Source organism: Odocoileus virginianus, chromosome 31 (genome assembly GCF_023699985.2).
Source record: "Odocoileus virginianus isolate 20LAN1187 ecotype Illinois chromosome 31, Ovbor_1.2, whole genome shotgun sequence".
In the NCBI taxonomy this organism is placed as follows: domain Eukaryota; kingdom Metazoa; phylum Chordata; class Mammalia; order Artiodactyla; family Cervidae; genus Odocoileus; species Odocoileus virginianus.
The window spans coordinates 11,333,968-11,352,530 of record NC_069704.1 but is presented as its reverse complement, the minus strand read 5'-3'; the positions used below and the strand labels follow the sequence as shown (position 1 = coordinate 11,352,530).

The 18,563-nt window shown below is 44.2% G+C and overlaps 1 protein-coding gene across 3 annotated transcripts in view; it reads right to left on the bottom strand.

The window, feature by feature from the left end:
- Positions 1-18,070, bottom strand: part of ECPAS (Ecm29 proteasome adaptor and scaffold) — a 106,198-nt gene extending 88,128 nt beyond the window's left edge. Inside the window, exons 1-2 of one of the 3 annotated variants that reach the window (XM_070459296.1) lie at positions 17,062-17,162; positions 8,629-8,732 (exon numbers count right to left, since the gene is read on the bottom strand). In XM_070459296.1, the coding sequence (XP_070315397.1) occupies positions 8,629-8,650 (22 nt within the window). In that variant the 5' untranslated portion in view covers positions 8,651-8,732; positions 17,062-17,162. Of the gene's footprint in view, positions 1-8,628; positions 8,733-17,061; positions 17,589-17,706 lie in introns of those variants that run through there. The other 2 variants (XM_070459297.1, XM_070459295.1) reach the window with 2 other exon arrangements.
- Positions 18,071-18,563: the final 493 nt, after the last annotated feature.

Sequence of the window (18,563 nt, the reverse complement as noted above, 5' to 3'; positions counted from 1 at the left end):
TGAGCACAGAACATACCTTAAAAACTCCTACAAATCAAGGAAAAGCAAATTAATTCAAGCTTTTTAAATGGACAAAATATAAGCAGGCAATTCAGAGATGAGAGTCATATATTTAACAACACATAAAAAGATGCTCAATCACACTGATCTGGAATACGCAAAATTAACACAAAATGAGATACAATTTCACACCTTTTACATTAGAAAAATGGGCTTCCCTGGTGGCTCAGCTGGTAAAGAATCTGCCTGCAATGCGGGAGACCTGGGTTCAATCCCTGGGTTGGGAAGATCCCCTGGAGAAGGGAAAGGCTACCCACTCCAGGATTCTGGCCTGGAGAATTCCATGAACTGTATAGTCCATGGGGTTACAAAGAGTTGGACACGACTGAGCAACTTTCACTTCACATTAGAAAAAATCTTCAAATGTTGGCAAGGACTGGAAACCAACCAAGAGGAACTGAGGCTCACTGTTCACGCGGTGTACACTGATACAATCTCCGAGCAACAAGTCTCTAGTGAAGCAGTCTCCACTGCAGCTCAACGGGCACATCCCTTCAACCTGGCAACCCTACTCCGGGGGAATATACTCTAGAGCAGGGCTAGTCAAACTAGCCCACCAGCCCTCTAAGAGAGAAGGAACACTTCTTCCTTCATTGGGAAAGTCTTACCAGCATAAGAAATGTTAAATAAAATAACAGTGACAGTTGATTTACGTTCTGCCAAGAGTGCCCTATTTGCAAGACATAATTCCCCAGGCCTCAGACCACACCCTGTGTATCACTGTCCTGGAGAAAAACTCCCAGGCAGAGACAAGCACTAGGACACCTCCGAGAAACTGCTCCGGGACTTCACTGGTGTCAGTGGCTAGGAACCCACCTCACCTGCCAACGCAGGCCACATGACACGGGTTGGATCCCTGGTGCAGGAAGGCTTCACGTGCTGCACCACGACTGAAACCTGTGTGCCGAGAGCCCAGGCGCTGCCACGAGAGAAGCCACTGCGCTGAGGCCGGCGCACCACAATGAGAGACAATGCCCGCCTGCCACAGCTAGAGAAAGCCTGCGCAAAGCAGCAAGCACCCAACACAGCCAAAAATAAAGAAATACAGAAAAACTTTTAAAAGAGAGAAACTGTTCATTGCCACGGGGTCAGTAAATGAAAGAAAGAACAGAAACAATCTAAATGTCAGTAAACAGGAAAATAGAGAAAATGTGGCAGGCTCATACAACAATGAGAATAAGCAAGAGTCACATGTCACATGGACCAGCACAACAATATCTTAAAAACTAAGATCAAACAAAGCAAGCAAATTACAGGATATGTACACTGTAATTCCACTTATGTCAAGTTTTTAAGTGTGTGTGTGTGTGTCTGTGTGTATATCGCTTATGATATACATTGCACAGGAATGACAAGCCCCAGGTAAAAGAGAAGGGAAGGGGAGAGAAGAGAAAAAAAGGAAAACAAAGGAAAATTTGTATGGGGTAACACAGGGAGTTTGAATCTTATCAGTAATGTTTAGTCTTATTAAAAAATAAAAGACCTGAAGCTAACAGCAAAAAATGTATAGATCTGACAAAGATGAGTGGGGATATAACTAAGATTATTCTAAATATTCTTCTTCATACTTGAAATATTTCATTATGTTAAAAAATAATATACATACATTCCATAATTGTTTTATGATACTATATAAAAAGAAAATGTATCCATAATTTTTCTTTATATTTTCATGTACTTTTCAAATATTCTTCAGGAAAAATATATTTCTTTCAGGAAAAATAACATACAGAGCAAATTTTTAAATTTAAACTACAGAATTTTAAAACTTGAAAGGAGCCTTAAAAGAATATGGGAGAACAAAAATAAGAACATTTACTGTTAGAAATGCAAACTGACACAGCCACTTTGGGAAACTAAACACTCTAACCATATAATCCGCCAATTGCCTTCCCTGGTGTTTACCCAAAGGAGCTGAAAACGTGTGTCCACAGAGGAACCTGCACACGGATGTTGACAGCAGCTTTATTCACTCAGCCTCACTGCCAACGCTCGGAAGCAACCAAGAGGTCGCTCAGCAAGTGAATGCATAAACCAGGAGACACAGACAATGAAATATTCCTCAACACTAAACAAAAATGAGCTGTCAAACCATGAAAAGACATGGAAGAACCTTAAAGGCATATTACTAGGTGAAAGAAGCGATCTGAAAACATACACACTATGATTCTAACTATACGACATTCTGCAAAAAGAGACAGTAAAAAGACCAGCAGCTGCCAGGGAGGAAGAGGGGAGGAGGAACGAATATGACAAGCACAGAGGATCGAAGAGCAGTGAAAACACTCTGTGATGTTACAATGATGGATATGTATCATTATACATCTGTCCAAACCCACTGAATACACAACACCAACAGTCAACCACGGTGTAAACTTCAGAAGAGGGGTAATTATGAAATGTCAGTGTAGCTTCATCCTTGTGCACAGGGCAAGGGCATATGGGAAACCTCTGTGCCTTCCTGTCAGTCTTGCTGTAAAAACTAAAACTGTCCTAAAAAAAGTCTTTAAAAAACACTTAGTATCAAAGGAAACATATCAGAAACACTGAGATTCTTAAATCCCCAAATAAACAATTTTCAGTTTAGCTTATATCAGCTATAATATTCATGTAAGAAAAAAAATCTACTAAGAATAAATATATTCGTTCACTTTTCATTAAGTAATTCTCTGGTTCTTATTATTCACCTGTCTTTAATTTCTCCAGCTAAAGGGAAAGAAAGGATCTTCCTTCCTCCTAACCCTCAAGGAAGAAATAACCAGGAAAAGTTTAAGGGCTTCATTTCACTGTTATCTACCATAAGTCACGGATACTTATGAAAATATATCATTATCCTTGAGAAATAAAACTGTCTAGATAAATCATTCATTCTTCCTATCTCTCCATAAAATATAACTTTGGCCTCTGAGTCAGGGAAAAGACGCTGTTTTCTAATAGAATTATAAAAGGTGGCTTTCACTCATATCATCACTTAAGGAAAAAATATTTTTAAAAAATGAGAAAGAGAGAAGAAAAGAAAAAGCAATAACTCACTTTCCTTAGATGAATCACCTCTTCATGACAACTTGCACATCAAAACATTCCTTAGAAAGTGTGCAAGAAAAGCATTACTGTCAAAAGGACCAGGGCAAGACTATATTTAAGGTAGTAGTTATCTCTATGTGGTGGAATTTCAGAGGATTCTTTTCAGAGGATTCTTTTCTTTCTATGTCATTACTAATTTATCAGTATTTCATGAGCATGAATTATTTGTGTGACTTAAGAAGAGAAAAATGGTTATTCCAGGGGGACAGGTTTCAGATTTCTTTACATTTGTTTAAATTCTCTATAAACAACATTATTTTTTTTTCTGAATGTGAAAGCAAATTTTAAATTATAAATAAGGTTGAGAAGCCTGAAGTGGAAGCTCAGATTGAAAGGGAAAGCTGAGAATACGTGGCCCACTGTTCACAGCATCATTAATCAATTAATAATCCAACACTACTGGAGATTTTGAGAAAGATCTGTCAAGTTACCACTGAAATACACTAGACTATAATAGAATAATTTCACAAGGAAACAGACAGACTCCCTAAAAGTATTCAATTTCTTCTGCTTCACATATATGTGAATATATTACAGTCAAAAAGCAGTTTTACGTGGCCGTCTGAGCCTCAGAAAAACCCTGTGAGGTGAGCGGCTATTGTCTTCATTTGTAGATGAAAAATGGGCTCAGGATCCTGACTAACTTGCCAAAGGTCAAAGCTAATGACAGAGTCACAAGTTGAACCAAGGTCTTTAACATCCAAGTGCACAAGAGAACACAGTTACCTCCCTCTAAAGTATTAATACTGTTTACTGAAGTAGGTAATATTCGTTTCAACTTACAGATGAGGAAACAGAACCTAGAATTCATTGAGAATGTTGACCAAGATTACAAAGGTAGGAAGTGGCAGGGCTAGGATTCAAACTCCTGGTCCAACTGCAAACCCAATGCTCCTTCTGATATGCTAAACTACAACAAGGCTGAGGTGGAGAAAGTGGGCGGGGATGACGCTAAGCCTTGCTAGACAACAATGTACAACATGACTGTGTACCCTGACCCCAGCCAGTGTGACAGGAATGGCCCCTGACTCATCCATCTCTTCCTCAGGGGCACAGGGAAGCTGGAAGACTAGATGACCTTTAATTCTTAGTCCAAACCCCTCCTGAGAGCCCCTCTTATATCCACAAGACTCCCTGATTCCTTACAGTAAATATCCCATTTTTGCTTACACCATCTTACCACCCGGTAAGTAAGTGAAAGTTGCTCAGCTGTGTCTGACTCTTTGAGACCCCACGGACCATACAGTCCGTGGAATTCTTCTCCAGGCCAGGATACTGGAGTGGGTCGCCATTCCCTTCTCCAGGGGATCTTCCCAACCCAGGAATCAAACCCAGGCCTCCCGCACTGCAGGTGGATTCTTTACTGACTGAGTCACCAGGGGAGCCTTCAGGGAAACTCACCTTACCACTGGGTCCAAATGCAAATGGACAGTCTTTGCCAAGAGGGGAAAAAAACAGATCTACTTCTGTTAAAGTACATTAAAAGGGACTTCCCTAGTGGTCCAGTGGTTAAGACCTGGCCTTCCACTGCAGTGGAGGCGGGTTCAATCCCTGGTCAAGGAACCAAGATCCCACAGGACTTGCAGCCAGAAAACCAAAACATAAAATAGAAGCAATATTGTTAACAGATTAAAAGGCTTTAAAACTGGTCTGCATCCAAAAAAAAAAAAATCTTAGGGAAAAAAGGACATTAAAAAAGTAAGTAGCAGCTAGAACAAGTAGCATACACCTGGGGTGAATCTCAAAGGAGACAGGAAGTCCTTCCTAAGAGTGGACCAGTCCAGCCACAAAGGACCTTCTCGACCGTGCATCACATTCCTCCCCACCAGCCGTCCACACTCCAAGAGCTGCTTAGGTGTGCCCCGTGTTCTTTCTGCCCAACTCTTCTTATCGACCAAGTCCCTCACACAGGAATACTCTCCCAACCTCTCCTGACCATCTCTCCATCTCCACATACCTAACTCTTCTCCATTTGAGGTCCAGCTCAAATACTACATGCTTCACACGTACACATCCCATTCTGGCTCAACAAACTCTCAAAGCCCTTTTCTCCATCTCCCCTGGCACTTGTTATTCTTTTGCTGTACATTTTGCCAATCTTCCTTCCCAAGACCGTACAGCTCTGTGAGGTGCGCTTCCATATGACAGTACTCATTTGCTCATCCATCTCCAGAACTCTGCAGGCTGAGACACTGTGACTTAGCCTCTTGGTATCTCAGCATTTAACTAAGTGCCTCACAGAAAGAAGCTCCTCAAATAGCTGTTGGGTGTATGCAATATTAATTCCTCATGCATTGGAAAAGCTATTTAGGTTGATACATCTGCAGTAAAGGAAAGGAGGGGATTGGGAACAATTCATAACACATGACATCAGAATCTCTTGGGAAAGAGACTGTATGTTTTTAATATCATGACAAGTGCTTAAGGCTTTTTTAAAAAAAGAAGAGGTGGAGAGAAATCCAGAAGGTTTGAAGGTGACAGATCTGTTCTGCTCCAAATAAGGAGGGGTACAGTTATCACAAAGAGAAGGATAGGAGAAAAAAAGAAAGATGGAAGGGGAGAACAGACCAGGAAAGGGCAGAAAGTCAAGGCCTTTCCCCATGACTCACTACATCTGAGAGTTAAGAGCTGCTCTACAGCTAAGTGAATTCCTGAAATGCTTGGGGAAAAGGGGTGTGTGTATGTGTCTGTGCGTACCTGTGTGTGTGTGTGTGGGTGTCACCAGTGAAACACGGAGGTTTCATGTCCAAACTGACAACGGTGTGTATGTGTCTGTGCCTGTGTGCGTGTGTGTATCATCAGTGAGACACATGGGTTTCATGTCCAAACTGACAAGGGTGGAACCAAAACACCTTTTTTCAGAAATAGGGCCTGGAAACTAAGAAAAGCATTAAGTTAAATTAAACTAAGAAATTCACAAAAACTGGATACGATAAGAGTGCAGGGGGGTAGTGCAGTGGGTCCCTCTGGACTTTGACAATCTCTGCAATTAGGAGATAAAGGCTAAAACTACAAAGAATAAGGACGCCTTAGCTGGAATATAGATTTTGTATGTAATACTCAATCTCTTCTGGTAGATCAATCTACCAGAATTAAAAAATCTAACCAAATACTAACTGGTAGTTACAGTCCACATCATCTATTGAAATTCCCTGGTGGCTCAGATGCTAAAGCGTCTGCCTGAAATGTGGGAGACCTGGGTTTGATCCCTGGGTCAGGAAGGTACTCTGGAGAAAGAAATGGCAACCCACTCCAGCACTCTTGCCTGAAAAAGTCCATGGACGGAGGGGCCTGCAGTGGGCTGCAGTCCATGGGATCGCTAACAGTCGGCCACGACTGAATAAGTTCACATCTATTGACTTCTATATACCATTCTGGTTCACCAAATGTCACTCTAATACTTAGCAAAATCTAAATGAGGTCAGTAGGATACTTCTTTGGGAATTAATCCTTAGAACTGTGATGTCATTCTATGTTTTTAAAGACAGGCTTGTCCCCCCATTTCCCACTTTTCTTTTTTAAGGAACTCATTAAACACAAATGTATTAAAAGGAAAATGTCGAGGAGTCCAGCAGTAAATACAAATATAGTAAGATGGGCGAGGGGTGGTGGTGTGGAATCCATTCCCAGAAGGAGATAATCCACCAAGATGCCTGTGGCAGTCGCCTCCCTCCAGCCAGGGCAGCCCAAGAACCCAGCTGGCAGTAGATAAGAACCTCCTCAGGCAACGATGTCCTGAGCAGGAGGTTCCAGCTGACAAAGTCCCTGCTGAGACGCCTTCACCCCAGAACCAAGGCAATCAGACAAGCCATCTTCCTGTTCCCCAACCCACCAGTCTTAAATACCCCCAGGGCCCAAGCAGATACTCCCATGTGGAAAGCCCTGCATCGGGATGACTTTCCAGGGAAGCGAAAAGGGGCCTTTCTTCTTCAGCTACTTCGGAAGTCCTAGCCATCTGTGTATTTCAGGCTACTTTAAGCCCACTACCAAGCCACGGTAGCCCAGAGCAATGCCATCCCCTCCCTGCTCACACACACAGCCCCTCACTGCCCCCTGAGCAACCCCTGGAACACCACACACAGAGAGGGGGGGAAGCAATCAGCTGGCCTGGCAGGCCTGGGTCAAGTGAAGAAACAGCAGTGCTTAGCTGTACCCTAGATTTAACGGACGTGCGCCAAACTCCAGATGCACTGAGGCCCACAAACGCTCCCAACCCCCACAGAGGCCCTTTCCCCCAGAGACAGTCGCTGGCAGAGCCCCAGTCAGAAATCAGTATTAGTAAACTGATGAGCAGAAAGATTAGCTCAGATTATGAAAGTCAGCTTAAAGGAGATGATACATACTATGCAAGAGGTCAGACTGCATAAAAGTCAAATGTGTGCTGGTTAAGATCCGCCCAAAGCAGTTAATTACTTAAGACAATGCTCTCTTGGATGTGTAAACTCTGGAAAGCTTTTTATTTAAATCATTATTTAAATCCCAGCATTTGTGGTTTGACCTGCTTGCCTTCAGTCTATTGTAATTAACACACCTATCCATGTAGGCCCAAAAGCGCGAAGAAAGAATCTAGGTGCAAATAATGTCCTCATTTCTCTCATAAACCCTTTCCCCAACCTTTCAATTTTCCACTTCTCTGTTATGGAACAAAAATATGTGAAATAGCAAAAATAAACTCAAGTTTATTCTAAAGTTGAACTTCGGTTTATAAAATATTCCATTCATTCCATCACTCAAAATTCCACCTAAATGAATCAAGGCATTATACACCAAAAGCAGCAACGAACACACCAAGAAACAGTGGAATGAACTGGGCGAAGAGGGATCCAGTAGTTCAACTGAAAGAGAGCAACAAAACGTGCCTTTGGACTGAAGCTACAGTATCTCAGGTGCTCATGGATACTGAATTCATGATATCGGAGAATTACAATCTGAATTTAGAATTTCAATCACAGGACTATCCAATGTCACCCAAGAGTGAACCTGACACCATATTCTTGTTCAGCCTCAGAATGAAGTAGAATTAATGGCTTTTCCATCACAGGGCATGTCAAATTGGCAGAATTAGGAATACCCAATTACCATGATGATGCCTTTCTCAATACCTCTTTTCATAAATCAATTAAACCCAGGATGACACTTCTGGAGCACATAAAATCATACTTTTTTCGGTTGTGGTATACAATACTACTTGTGAACTAACACCCATACCCTTTTCCTTGCACACACTGCTAAGTAACACCTTTAAGCTTTGTCTTTTTCTTGCTAATTTTTTAAATGTTAATGTTTATGTGATGACAGAGAATAGAAGCTTCACATAAATAAAACACATAAATAAAAACTAACATGAACTTCACTCGTTCTCTCAGGACAGTCAGAGGAGAAAAACCCATGAAGATCTTGTGGGAGAAAGCTACTTGATAATCTATGCATTTTTAAATGCTACTACAAAAAATGCACACATCCTAAGGAACTAAATCTACTAACCTCTACAATCAATGTGATACATGGTTTATCCAGTCTTGACAAAAATCCTCTGGATCACCAATGGTATGTTCATCCACTCGTACATATGCAATTGTATAAAGAATCTATTATTTAGAACACCAGGAAAAAAAAAAAACAATTAAAAGATTTATACTTATAGCTACCATTTAAAAGAACAAAATAAGCAATTTTCATTTTTATGCTAAGATCTCCTAATTTGATGCATGCTCTGCTTTTGCAAATTCAGAATGAGGGGGTAAGTTATAGTCATTACCAAATTGGAGAAATAGTAAGGAACATGTCCATAAATAAAATTTGGTGTGTAGAAATAAGGTCCTACTGTATGGGACAGGGAACTATAGTCAATATCCTGTAATAAACCGCATTGTAAAATAACATGAAAAGGAATAAATATGTATAACAAGCACTTTGCTATACACCAGACACAACATTGTAAATCAAGTATGCTAAGTTAAAGAAAAATTGAGTGTGTAGAAGTAATATGCTAATACTTTATATATTATATATATATACACACACACATACTGGTAGTTTTTCACTGAAGGCTAAAAAACTCCAATAAACATACATATTGTGCATGTACATATATGTCATAAACATAGAAAACTTTACATTAAAATTAGAACAAAGTGTCTGATTTATACCATACTTTTCTAAGAGCATTAGTGGATGGGCACACATGTTATTAACACATTACAACAGCTGAGAAGGCAAATGGCTGATAGTCTTTACCCTGGGAAACCTCTGCCCTCTTTTGACACTTTTGATCCCCTTCCCTAGTTCTTTCTGACTTCCTCTCATCCTTATCTACGCAGAGCTCCCAGACAGCTGTCTTCTGGACAGTCTATCCACATCACCCCGCATTCTCCCAAGCCTCAGAATCAAAGTTCCCACACACCTGCAATTTATGTGCCCAGCACTATACCAAAGTCCTTAGCATGTATCATCTCTTTCCACTCTTAGAACAACCCTGTAAAATAGCTCTGTTATCCCATTTTACAAATGAGAAATCCAGGCCCAAAAGTTAGGTCCTTTGACATTAAAACTTAAAAGTGGCAGGGATTTCCCGGGTGGTCCGGTGGTTAAGAATCTACCTTTCAATGGAGGGGATGCAGGTTGGATCCCTGGTTTGGGAACTGAGATCCCGCCTGCTGCAGGCCAACCAAGCCTGTGCATCGCTAGCAGAGAGAAGCTTGCAAGCCGCAACGAAGACCTGACGCAACCAAATAAATATTTAAAAAAATAAAATGTGCCAAGGTCAGGATTCAAAACTCGTTCTGACTTCAAGGCTAGAGGTTTTAGTCACTATTCAAAACAACCTCCCTAGACAACTCAACATGGCTGCCTCAATAATTTAACCCATGCATTCAATAAATGATTTACTATTTCTTGAACACAAACCTGTTCTCTCTTATCTCTGCTCTTACCTCCCGAAATCTGTCCAGAGGCTACACTCTCTCTCCTTGTAATCTCTCAGGTAGATTCTTGGAATCATCTCTAACTCCTCCAATGAATAACTCCCTACTGTTCAGCCAACAGTTTCTCCCTATTTTCAGGATTTTAGATTATATTACCGGTCAAATCCACTTCTACTATCCCAGTTCAGACCTCAAGCTTCTGCTAACTTGGCTACTGTAATATTTACCTTCCTTTGAGGCTTGCTGCTCTTGGTCTCTGGACCCTTGCAATCAATGGTAACATCACTGCCACCTGTTAAACTTATAAAAGGATCCACTCATGTTACATCCCTGCTTAAAAGCCTTTGATGGTCCCCTACTGTCTACAGAACAAAGTTCAGACTAGTTGTGCTGGCATTCCTGTGCAAGCCAGTCCCAACCCATCTTCCCGGCTGTACTTCCTACCACCATCCCTCACCAAGAATAATAATTTATATAGAATTAAACTGTCTGTACAGTGCATTAACATGTATATTAAGCCTAACAACACTAAATTTCTTATGGGAAAGAAAGGGAGACTTAGTAAGGTAGTGTAATTTGCTCAAGATCTCAAATTGTAAAAGGCAGAAAGGGTCAAGTCTCTTAACTCCAATCTTTAACTCCTTTCCCAGAACTTCATGCAGCCATCGTATATCAGACTCATTTGAACCTTCCCTAAAAATACATATTTTTCAATCTCTATGTCTTAGCTCAAGTAATGTTCCGTTAACCAGGACTACTATTTCTCACTCCTTGACATTTCTAAAGAATTGTGTTAGACATTTTTCTTCTTTTCATTTTTTTTGACATTTCTCATATCATACTTTCAATCAGTTATTTACATTTATATATAAACCTGCCTCTACACTGGGGTTTCCCTAGTGGCTCGGAGGGTATAGACTCTGCCTGCAATGTAGGAGTCCAGGGTTTGATCCCTGGGTCGGGAAGATCCCCTGAAGGGAACGGCCACCCACTCCAGTATATTTGCCTGGAGAATTCCATGGACAGAGGAACCTGACAGGCTACAATCCATAGTGTTGCAAAGAGTCAGACATGACTGAGAAACTAACAAAAAAAACTACACTGAATGATAAGCTCTGTGGGGCCAGGACCATAAACTAGTCACTCCATTTTTAAAGTCTGCTTATTGAACTGGAAAATGTGTGGGGAAAACAAGGCATGTAAGACAGCAAGCATCACAGCAGAGACTGGCCAGGACTGAAACCAGAGACCAGCAACTTGGATCAAACCATCTGAGCACACTGGCAGTGCCCGCAGTTTTAACATCTATCTTCTGAACAAGGTCGAACGCCCCAGTGCCGATTATTCTCGCCTACACTGGCCCTTATGAAATATTACAAGTTACTGCAAGCAGCATTTAAAACAAGATGAGGTAGAAGTGAAAAACGACAAGTTATAAAAAGCAGAAATACCATCGCTATTTTCCATTCTAACCTTCCTTTTTGGCTAAGTAACCAAAACGGAGATGACACAGGCTTGATTTAGCCTGTTTACACAGCTCAGCTCAGCTGCATGCATGGCTGCCATGAAAACAGCCATCTCTCGGGGGCTGTGACTCATGTTCACCGACACAGCTACACATACAGCCTCCCCGTCTCATTCCCTAAAAGAGCCACCAAGATGCCTGGCACGGGCAGAGACTCTCTCAGAAGACATATGACATGATGACTATCTAGCCAACATTTGAGAACTAAGGCGGCTGTGTCAAGTGGTCAAGTTGAGTAGCATCAATGTGTTTGAGAGTCCACGCTGTTGCTCCTTCCTGAGTTGCCTTTACCCCAGTGAAGATCAGGTTCTAAGGATGCCTTAGAATTATACAGCCCAAAATATGAAACCATTGAACAGCTGACCAGGTGAAACGTCTCAAACGCTCCCTCCCCTCAGTCAGAAATCTCCCTACCCACTGCTAAAATATAACTACAATGCCAACATTTCCATGCACTGGCAGAGGATAATATTAGAAGAAAAGCTAGTCCACATGCCTTGCACTGAATTTCATCCCATTCCAAACAGTTACATTACCCTAAATATAAAGAAAGAAAACTACAGACTGTGACCTTAAGTAATTTGCAAACTAGATTTCAGAACTGCCTTTAACAGTCAGAAATAATCATTCTCTATTTCAGCATCTTCCCCAAAAATCTATTATGTCCTATTCAACGAACATCAGAATCTTATAACATTTTATACACTGTAAGAGGTTTCTTCTGGAGGCTTAGCAAGACATCGGGAAAAGAGCCATGCTGATCTTCTTATAAACTGTATTTTCCCTTTCAGACACAGTAGCGCAGCAGCAGCGTGGGATCAACATCAACTCTGGAACCAAAGAATGTGAGCTCAAGCCCCAGCTCTGTACTTGGAGGACAGCCCCACCAGACAATAACAGTACCAAAGTCACAAGGTTGTAAGGATTCAATCAATTAATCTGTACAAAGCGATCAGAACACAACAGTAAGCTCTCAATAAACATTAGCTTTACCATTGTTCTATTACAATCACCTGATTCAAAGTGACAATGACAGGATGTTTGTGAAAGGATAAAAAATTTTAACAAATTCCAACCCAAGATTATCCTGCTTACCTTCCGGCAACCTTCATACATGATACCACTCCATTGACACTACTCGGAAAAAAAGAAAGAGAGGGAGAAAAGAGAAGAGAAGAGAAAGAGAAGCGTAAAAGACAAGCCTACCCATCAGTTCTCCTCCTCAGGAGCTCCTAGGGTGTGGTAGCAGATAACGACTGACAGCAGCTACAGATTCCATTTAAATTTTTAACATGCATATCACTTCAAGTGCAATGGTAAAACGCAATGATTTAAAATCTATAGAAAGGCAGTGTTACCAGCTACACATCTCAAAATAACAGACCTGGGGACCAAAGCTGTTAATATTACTCTAGCAGAGTCTGTAACAACACATACAGTTTGCTCCTGACATATCTCTTTACATGCACTCTTCCTCTTTCTTTTCAACAGTATTTTAATTCCATCAGTGGACTTCCGTGTTTCTTTAGTCGCCCATAGCAGCGTTAAAAAGCAGTCAGATAACTGGATTAAAGTAACGTGTAGCTAGGTATTTAGGAATGCATCTGACTTCGTCTCTTCATCGGCATGAACACTCTATGACAGGGGTCCCCAACCTCCAGTTTCCCATTAGGAAGCCAGCCACACAGCAGGAGGTGAACTGCAGGCAGGCGGGCCTTCCACCGGATTGACAGCCACTCCCCATCGCTCACACTACCACCTGAGCTCCGCCTTCTGTCGGCTCAGCACTGGATTGTCCAAGAAGTGCAAATCCTACTGTGAACTGTGCACAAGGCAAGGAATTTAGTTTGCTCCTTCCTTATGAGAATCATCCCCAAACCACTCCCCACCTCCAGTCCATGGAAAAACTGTCTTCCACAAACCCGGTCCCTGGTGCCCAAAAGGTGGCAGCTTGCTGCTCTATAGCACACCGAGGAACAAAGCCTAAAGGCTGGTTACCAATGCCCATGGCCATCTGCGATCCAACTCTAACTCTACCACTTACTAGCTATGGGATGCTGGGAATCTAAAATGCCTGTTTTCCATGCCATAAAACAGCAGGAATAACTTTACCTACCTCTTAGGATATACTGACGAATAAAACAATATATACAAAGCACTTAAATCAATGCTAGTGCTGAAATACTGAAGTGTACTGTTGTCTCCAATTCACTTTGAAATGCATCAAAATAAGATGGGTTGAGTATTTAATGCCACTGAACTGTACACTTAAAAATGGTTAAGATGGTAAATTTTGTTACGTATGTGTATCTTACCACAATCCTTTTTTAAACAAAAATAATAAAATAATTAAAAGAACATTTTAAAATGTGGCTTGAAAATGGACAGATATGTGATAAAGCCAGTAGTGAAATATCATATGTAGAATCTAGGTAGTGGGATATGAAGGTTCATTTTCAACTTTTCTGTAAGTTTGGGAAGATTTTCATAATAAAACATCGGGGGGAGGGACAATGTGGGCATCTGGTAGTTTGCTTTTATTATCTACTGGGGCTTCCCTGGTGGCTCAGATGGTAAAGAACCCGTGTGCCAATGCAGGAGATGTGCCGTTCGATCCCGGGGTCGGAAAGACTCCCTGAAGAAGAAAACAGCAACCCACTCCAGTATTCCTGCCTGGGAAATCCCATGGACACAAGACCCTGGTGGGCTAGTCCACAGGGTCACACAGAGTCAGATACAACTAAGCATACAGCATACACATCATCTACTAGTCATAAATAACAGCCAGCAAATATTCATATACTTAGCTCCTTTTTTTTTTTACAGCCATCTCTCCTTTTATTATAGCCTTTCTGAAACTGAAAGTGATTTAAGTTCCTAATATATATGTTCAGTATATATGACTGTGATTTCAAGTTAAATTATTTTAAGGTATCAACTACCAAGTATTTAATCTCTCCTTAAATATAGAAACCAAGTCAACAGACATCTGTGGTCAATGACTGGGGATCTGACCAAACAGAACAATGAAAAGGCAAGGACTGGAATAACTTCCTCCTAACTTTTCCAGTAGCTGCTAAAGCCAGTAAATTCCTCAACCAGAAGAACTACAAACATCTTAACAGGTACCTGAGGTACAGGAGTACACTATCTGTATACAAATACATCAGCCACTTAAGAATGAAATCCAATTCTCCCTCAAGTTTTGTTCCCTATTCCAACTAGTAATTAATAGTTTAATGTGTTTAGTGGTATAACATGAATTCAGGTATCTTGCAGTGGAACAATTTAAAAAGTCAGACCACCTCACACTCCTTGGGATAGCTGCTATCAAAAGTACAGAAAATAACGAAGTGTTGGCAAGGTTCTATAAAAAAACTGGAGCCCTTTGTTTACTGCTGGTGGGAACATAAAATGATATAGCCACTGTGGAAAACAGGATGGCAGTTCCTAAAAAAATTAAAAATAGAATTATCATATCATACAACAATCCCACTTCTGGGTAAACGTACAAAAGAATTGGAAGCACAATCTCAAAGAGATACATGCACATTCATATTCATAGCAGCAATAATCACAACAGATAAAACATACCACCATGTCCATCAACAGACAGATGAGTGGATGAGAAAATATGATATATACATACAATGGAATATTAGCCTTAAAAAGGAAGAAAATCCTGTCACACGGTACAGCATGGATGAACCCTAAGGATATTATGCCAGATGAAATAAGCCAGTCACAAAAAGACAAATCTTGTATGAGTCCACTTACATGAGATATCTAGAGACATCAAAATCATAGAGACAGAGAGTAGAATGGAGGCTGTCAGAGGCTGGGAGGAGGAGTAGGAGGGACTTAGCAGTGAACTTCAGTTTTGCAAGATGAAAAGTATTCTCAAGGTAAATGGTGGTGATGGTTGCACAACAATATAAATGTCCTTAAGACCACTGGCCTGTACAGTTAAAAATGGTTATGGTGGTAAATTTCATGGTACATTTATTTTACCACAATAACAAAAAATGGAAGAAAAAAGATCAGGGAGCTGACCTCCCCAGAAGGCCTGGTGGTGCTCCAGCTTGGCAATAAACAGGCAAGCGATCAACTCTGACTATCAGCCCCTGTCTATCTCTAACCACCGCAAGAGGCCTTATCTACCCAGACTCTGCATCCTACCCAGGGTCACACCAATTCTTTATTTCAGCTTCAAAATGACCAAACACCACTGCTGCTACACCAGTTTTGTGTCAAAGCAGCAAGGAGATTTAACTCTCTAAACTCGCCTCCTCTTTAAAACAAGGATAATTTCTACCTACCTGCTTTAGTAGGCTGTTACGAGGGGAAAAGTGAGATCATGCATATTAAAGTAGCTTTAAACAGTCAAAGACCAAAGAAACAGAAATTATTATGTGTACAGCTACTCTCATATGGAAATTGAGAGAGGGGGCTGTAACAACAGAAACTTCCCAAGGCTTGCGACACCTGTCCCAGGTTTCATTCCATTTAAAACTCACAGCATCCCTAAATAATACCTTTCTTGTTTTTGGTCATAAACTGAAGGGCAGCACGGAGAAACCCAACGCTTCAACTTAAAGCTTTACATCCAAACACCCCCCAAACGCAATCAGAAATTATCTTACAGGTCCTAGGAAAATTCGATTTTTTCTGACCCCCAGCCTGGGCCTGCGGCGCCCGGGAACTACACTTCCCACAAAGCACCGAGGCGAACCCGGGCGGCGGGCGGAGCGGCCTGCGATTCAGGGTGACCACCGCTCTCCCCGAACGTGGATCGCCGTCCCCCGGAAAACTGCAACGTTTAAGGTCAAGTGTGCACTGGCTCTCCTTTCCCAGAGCGCTGTCACCCCGAGGCTTCCCCTGCAGCGAGCGCCGCGACCCTCTCTGCCCTCCCGTCCTTCCTGCTCCACCTGAGGGTCACCGCCTATTCTTGACCTTTCCGCTGATTTCCAGAGTGTCACAACACGGCACCTTCTCCCCCTCCCCGAAAGCGCTATTTCCAGGACTCGCCCCACAGTTAGGACCGGAGGAGTCCACGGAGGGGTCAGACGGGACAGTGGGCAAAGCCCGCCACCCTGGGGCTGCGGCCGCTCCGCCAGCCCAGCCTCCGCAGGCAAGGGGGCTAGGCTCCCCCCATACACACCGAGCCGAGGCGGATCGCACACAGAGGGCTCCTCCCGGGGCTCCGGTTTCAATTTCGCAACGTGACGGTGCAAAGCTGAGGCCTACAAACGCCAGCGGTGGCGGCGGCGGCCCGCCTGCCCACCAGGCCCGAGCGCCCCAGCCCCCCACACGCCGCAGCCGCCGCCCGCCCGTCCGTCCGGTGCCGCCCGGCGACCCGACCCTCCAGTCCGGCCCCAGCCGCCGCCCCCCCACCCCACCCCCCGGCCCGGCGCGGCGCGGCGCGGCGCTGGCTCCGGCTTGCGGCCGCAGGCTTGCCGTGGCACTTACTCAGCTCGTCCTGGGAGGCGGAGGCGGCGGCCGCAGCCATGTTGCGCCGGGGAGGGAGGGAGGGGCCGGAGGGGGAGGGCGCGGACGGGCGGCGCGGGGGGCTCGCCGCTCGCGGTGCGGCGGGGGCCGGGAGCCGCCTCCGGTCGCTCGGCGTGGGCCGCGCTGCGCCCGCGAGGCCCGCCCGCCCGCCGCCGCCGCCTGCGTCCTCCTCGCTGCACGCGTCGCTCTCGCCGTCCCCCGCGAGCTCGCGGCTGGGGCGCTCCCGCAGCCCAGCGCCTCTGCGGAGCCGCCGCCGTCCGTCGGCCGAGTCCCCCGTGCGCCCGGCCCGCGCGGCGGCTCTGCGGCTCCGCGCCGCGCTCGCCCGACTCACGCCGGTTTTATATTTAGAAAGAGCTGAGCCATCCTCCCAGCGGCCCCCCCGCCGGGCCCCTCGCGCGCCCGCCTGCCCGCCCTCGCTCGCTCGCTCGCTCGCGGCTCGTCCTGCCCACCTGCCGCCGCCCGCCTCGCGCGCGGGAGCCGGCCCCGCGTGCGCTCCCCGCGCGGACTCGGCGCGCGGCGGCCTGCGCGGGCGGCCCGGCCTAGCCGCTTCCGCGCCCGCGCAGCCTGCGGCGGCCCCGGAGCGGAGCAAACGCGCGGGCCTCTGACCTGAGTCCGAGCCGGTCTCCATGCCGGGGATGCTGCGCTCGGCGCCGCGACGCGGGCGCCAAGAAGTGAGGCGAGCGGCGGGCTCGGCCCCCGGGGAGCCGCACGCCGCCGTCCGTGAGGGGCTTGGCCGAGCTGGCCTGGGCTGCCCCGGCCGGGGGAAATCCTCGAGGCCGGGCCGGAGCTCTTTCTGTAAAGGTCTGTGGCTGTCACGTTGGCTGGTCCCGACCTGGAGAAACACGCCCGTCCAAAGGAAGAGACGTGGACTCGGAAAAGTAGAGCTGGGTTCGGAGTCGGCGGGAGGAAGCCCCGCCCCGCGCCTCCCGCCGAACTTCTCAGCCCTGCGCTGACTCAGTCCGGGGCGAGCCCCGGCGCGGCGATCGGCCCCGACCCTGGTCGCTGGGCTTCTTTTATACTTAAAGGCGGTCAGAGAGTGTAGGTTTCTGATGCTCTTAGGAACTAGAACTACCCAGTGAGGGAAGATCACGACTCCAACTAAAAGTTCAATAAACTAGGATTTTTAAAGTTCAAATGCAAGTTTGTATCCTTACAGGAGCTGTTTTCTTACATTTTTGTTGTAATCCCTACGTTCTTTTTGGTAACCCGCGTGATTGAATTTGAATATAGTGATTTAAAGTTTACGCCTTGTTTGTCCGTGACGTCACTTAAGGCGTTTGCATAATTGCTTTACTTCAAGTGATAGTACTGGCACAACAAATTAGGTACACTATCAGGTACATTTTTTGTGTGTATAAAAAGAAATTAAGATCCTAAGTGAGTTGAAATTGTGTTTAAAAGAAATCTATAAAGACCTAGTTAATGTCTTCAAAAATGAATACGTACCATTCCAGATGTAACTT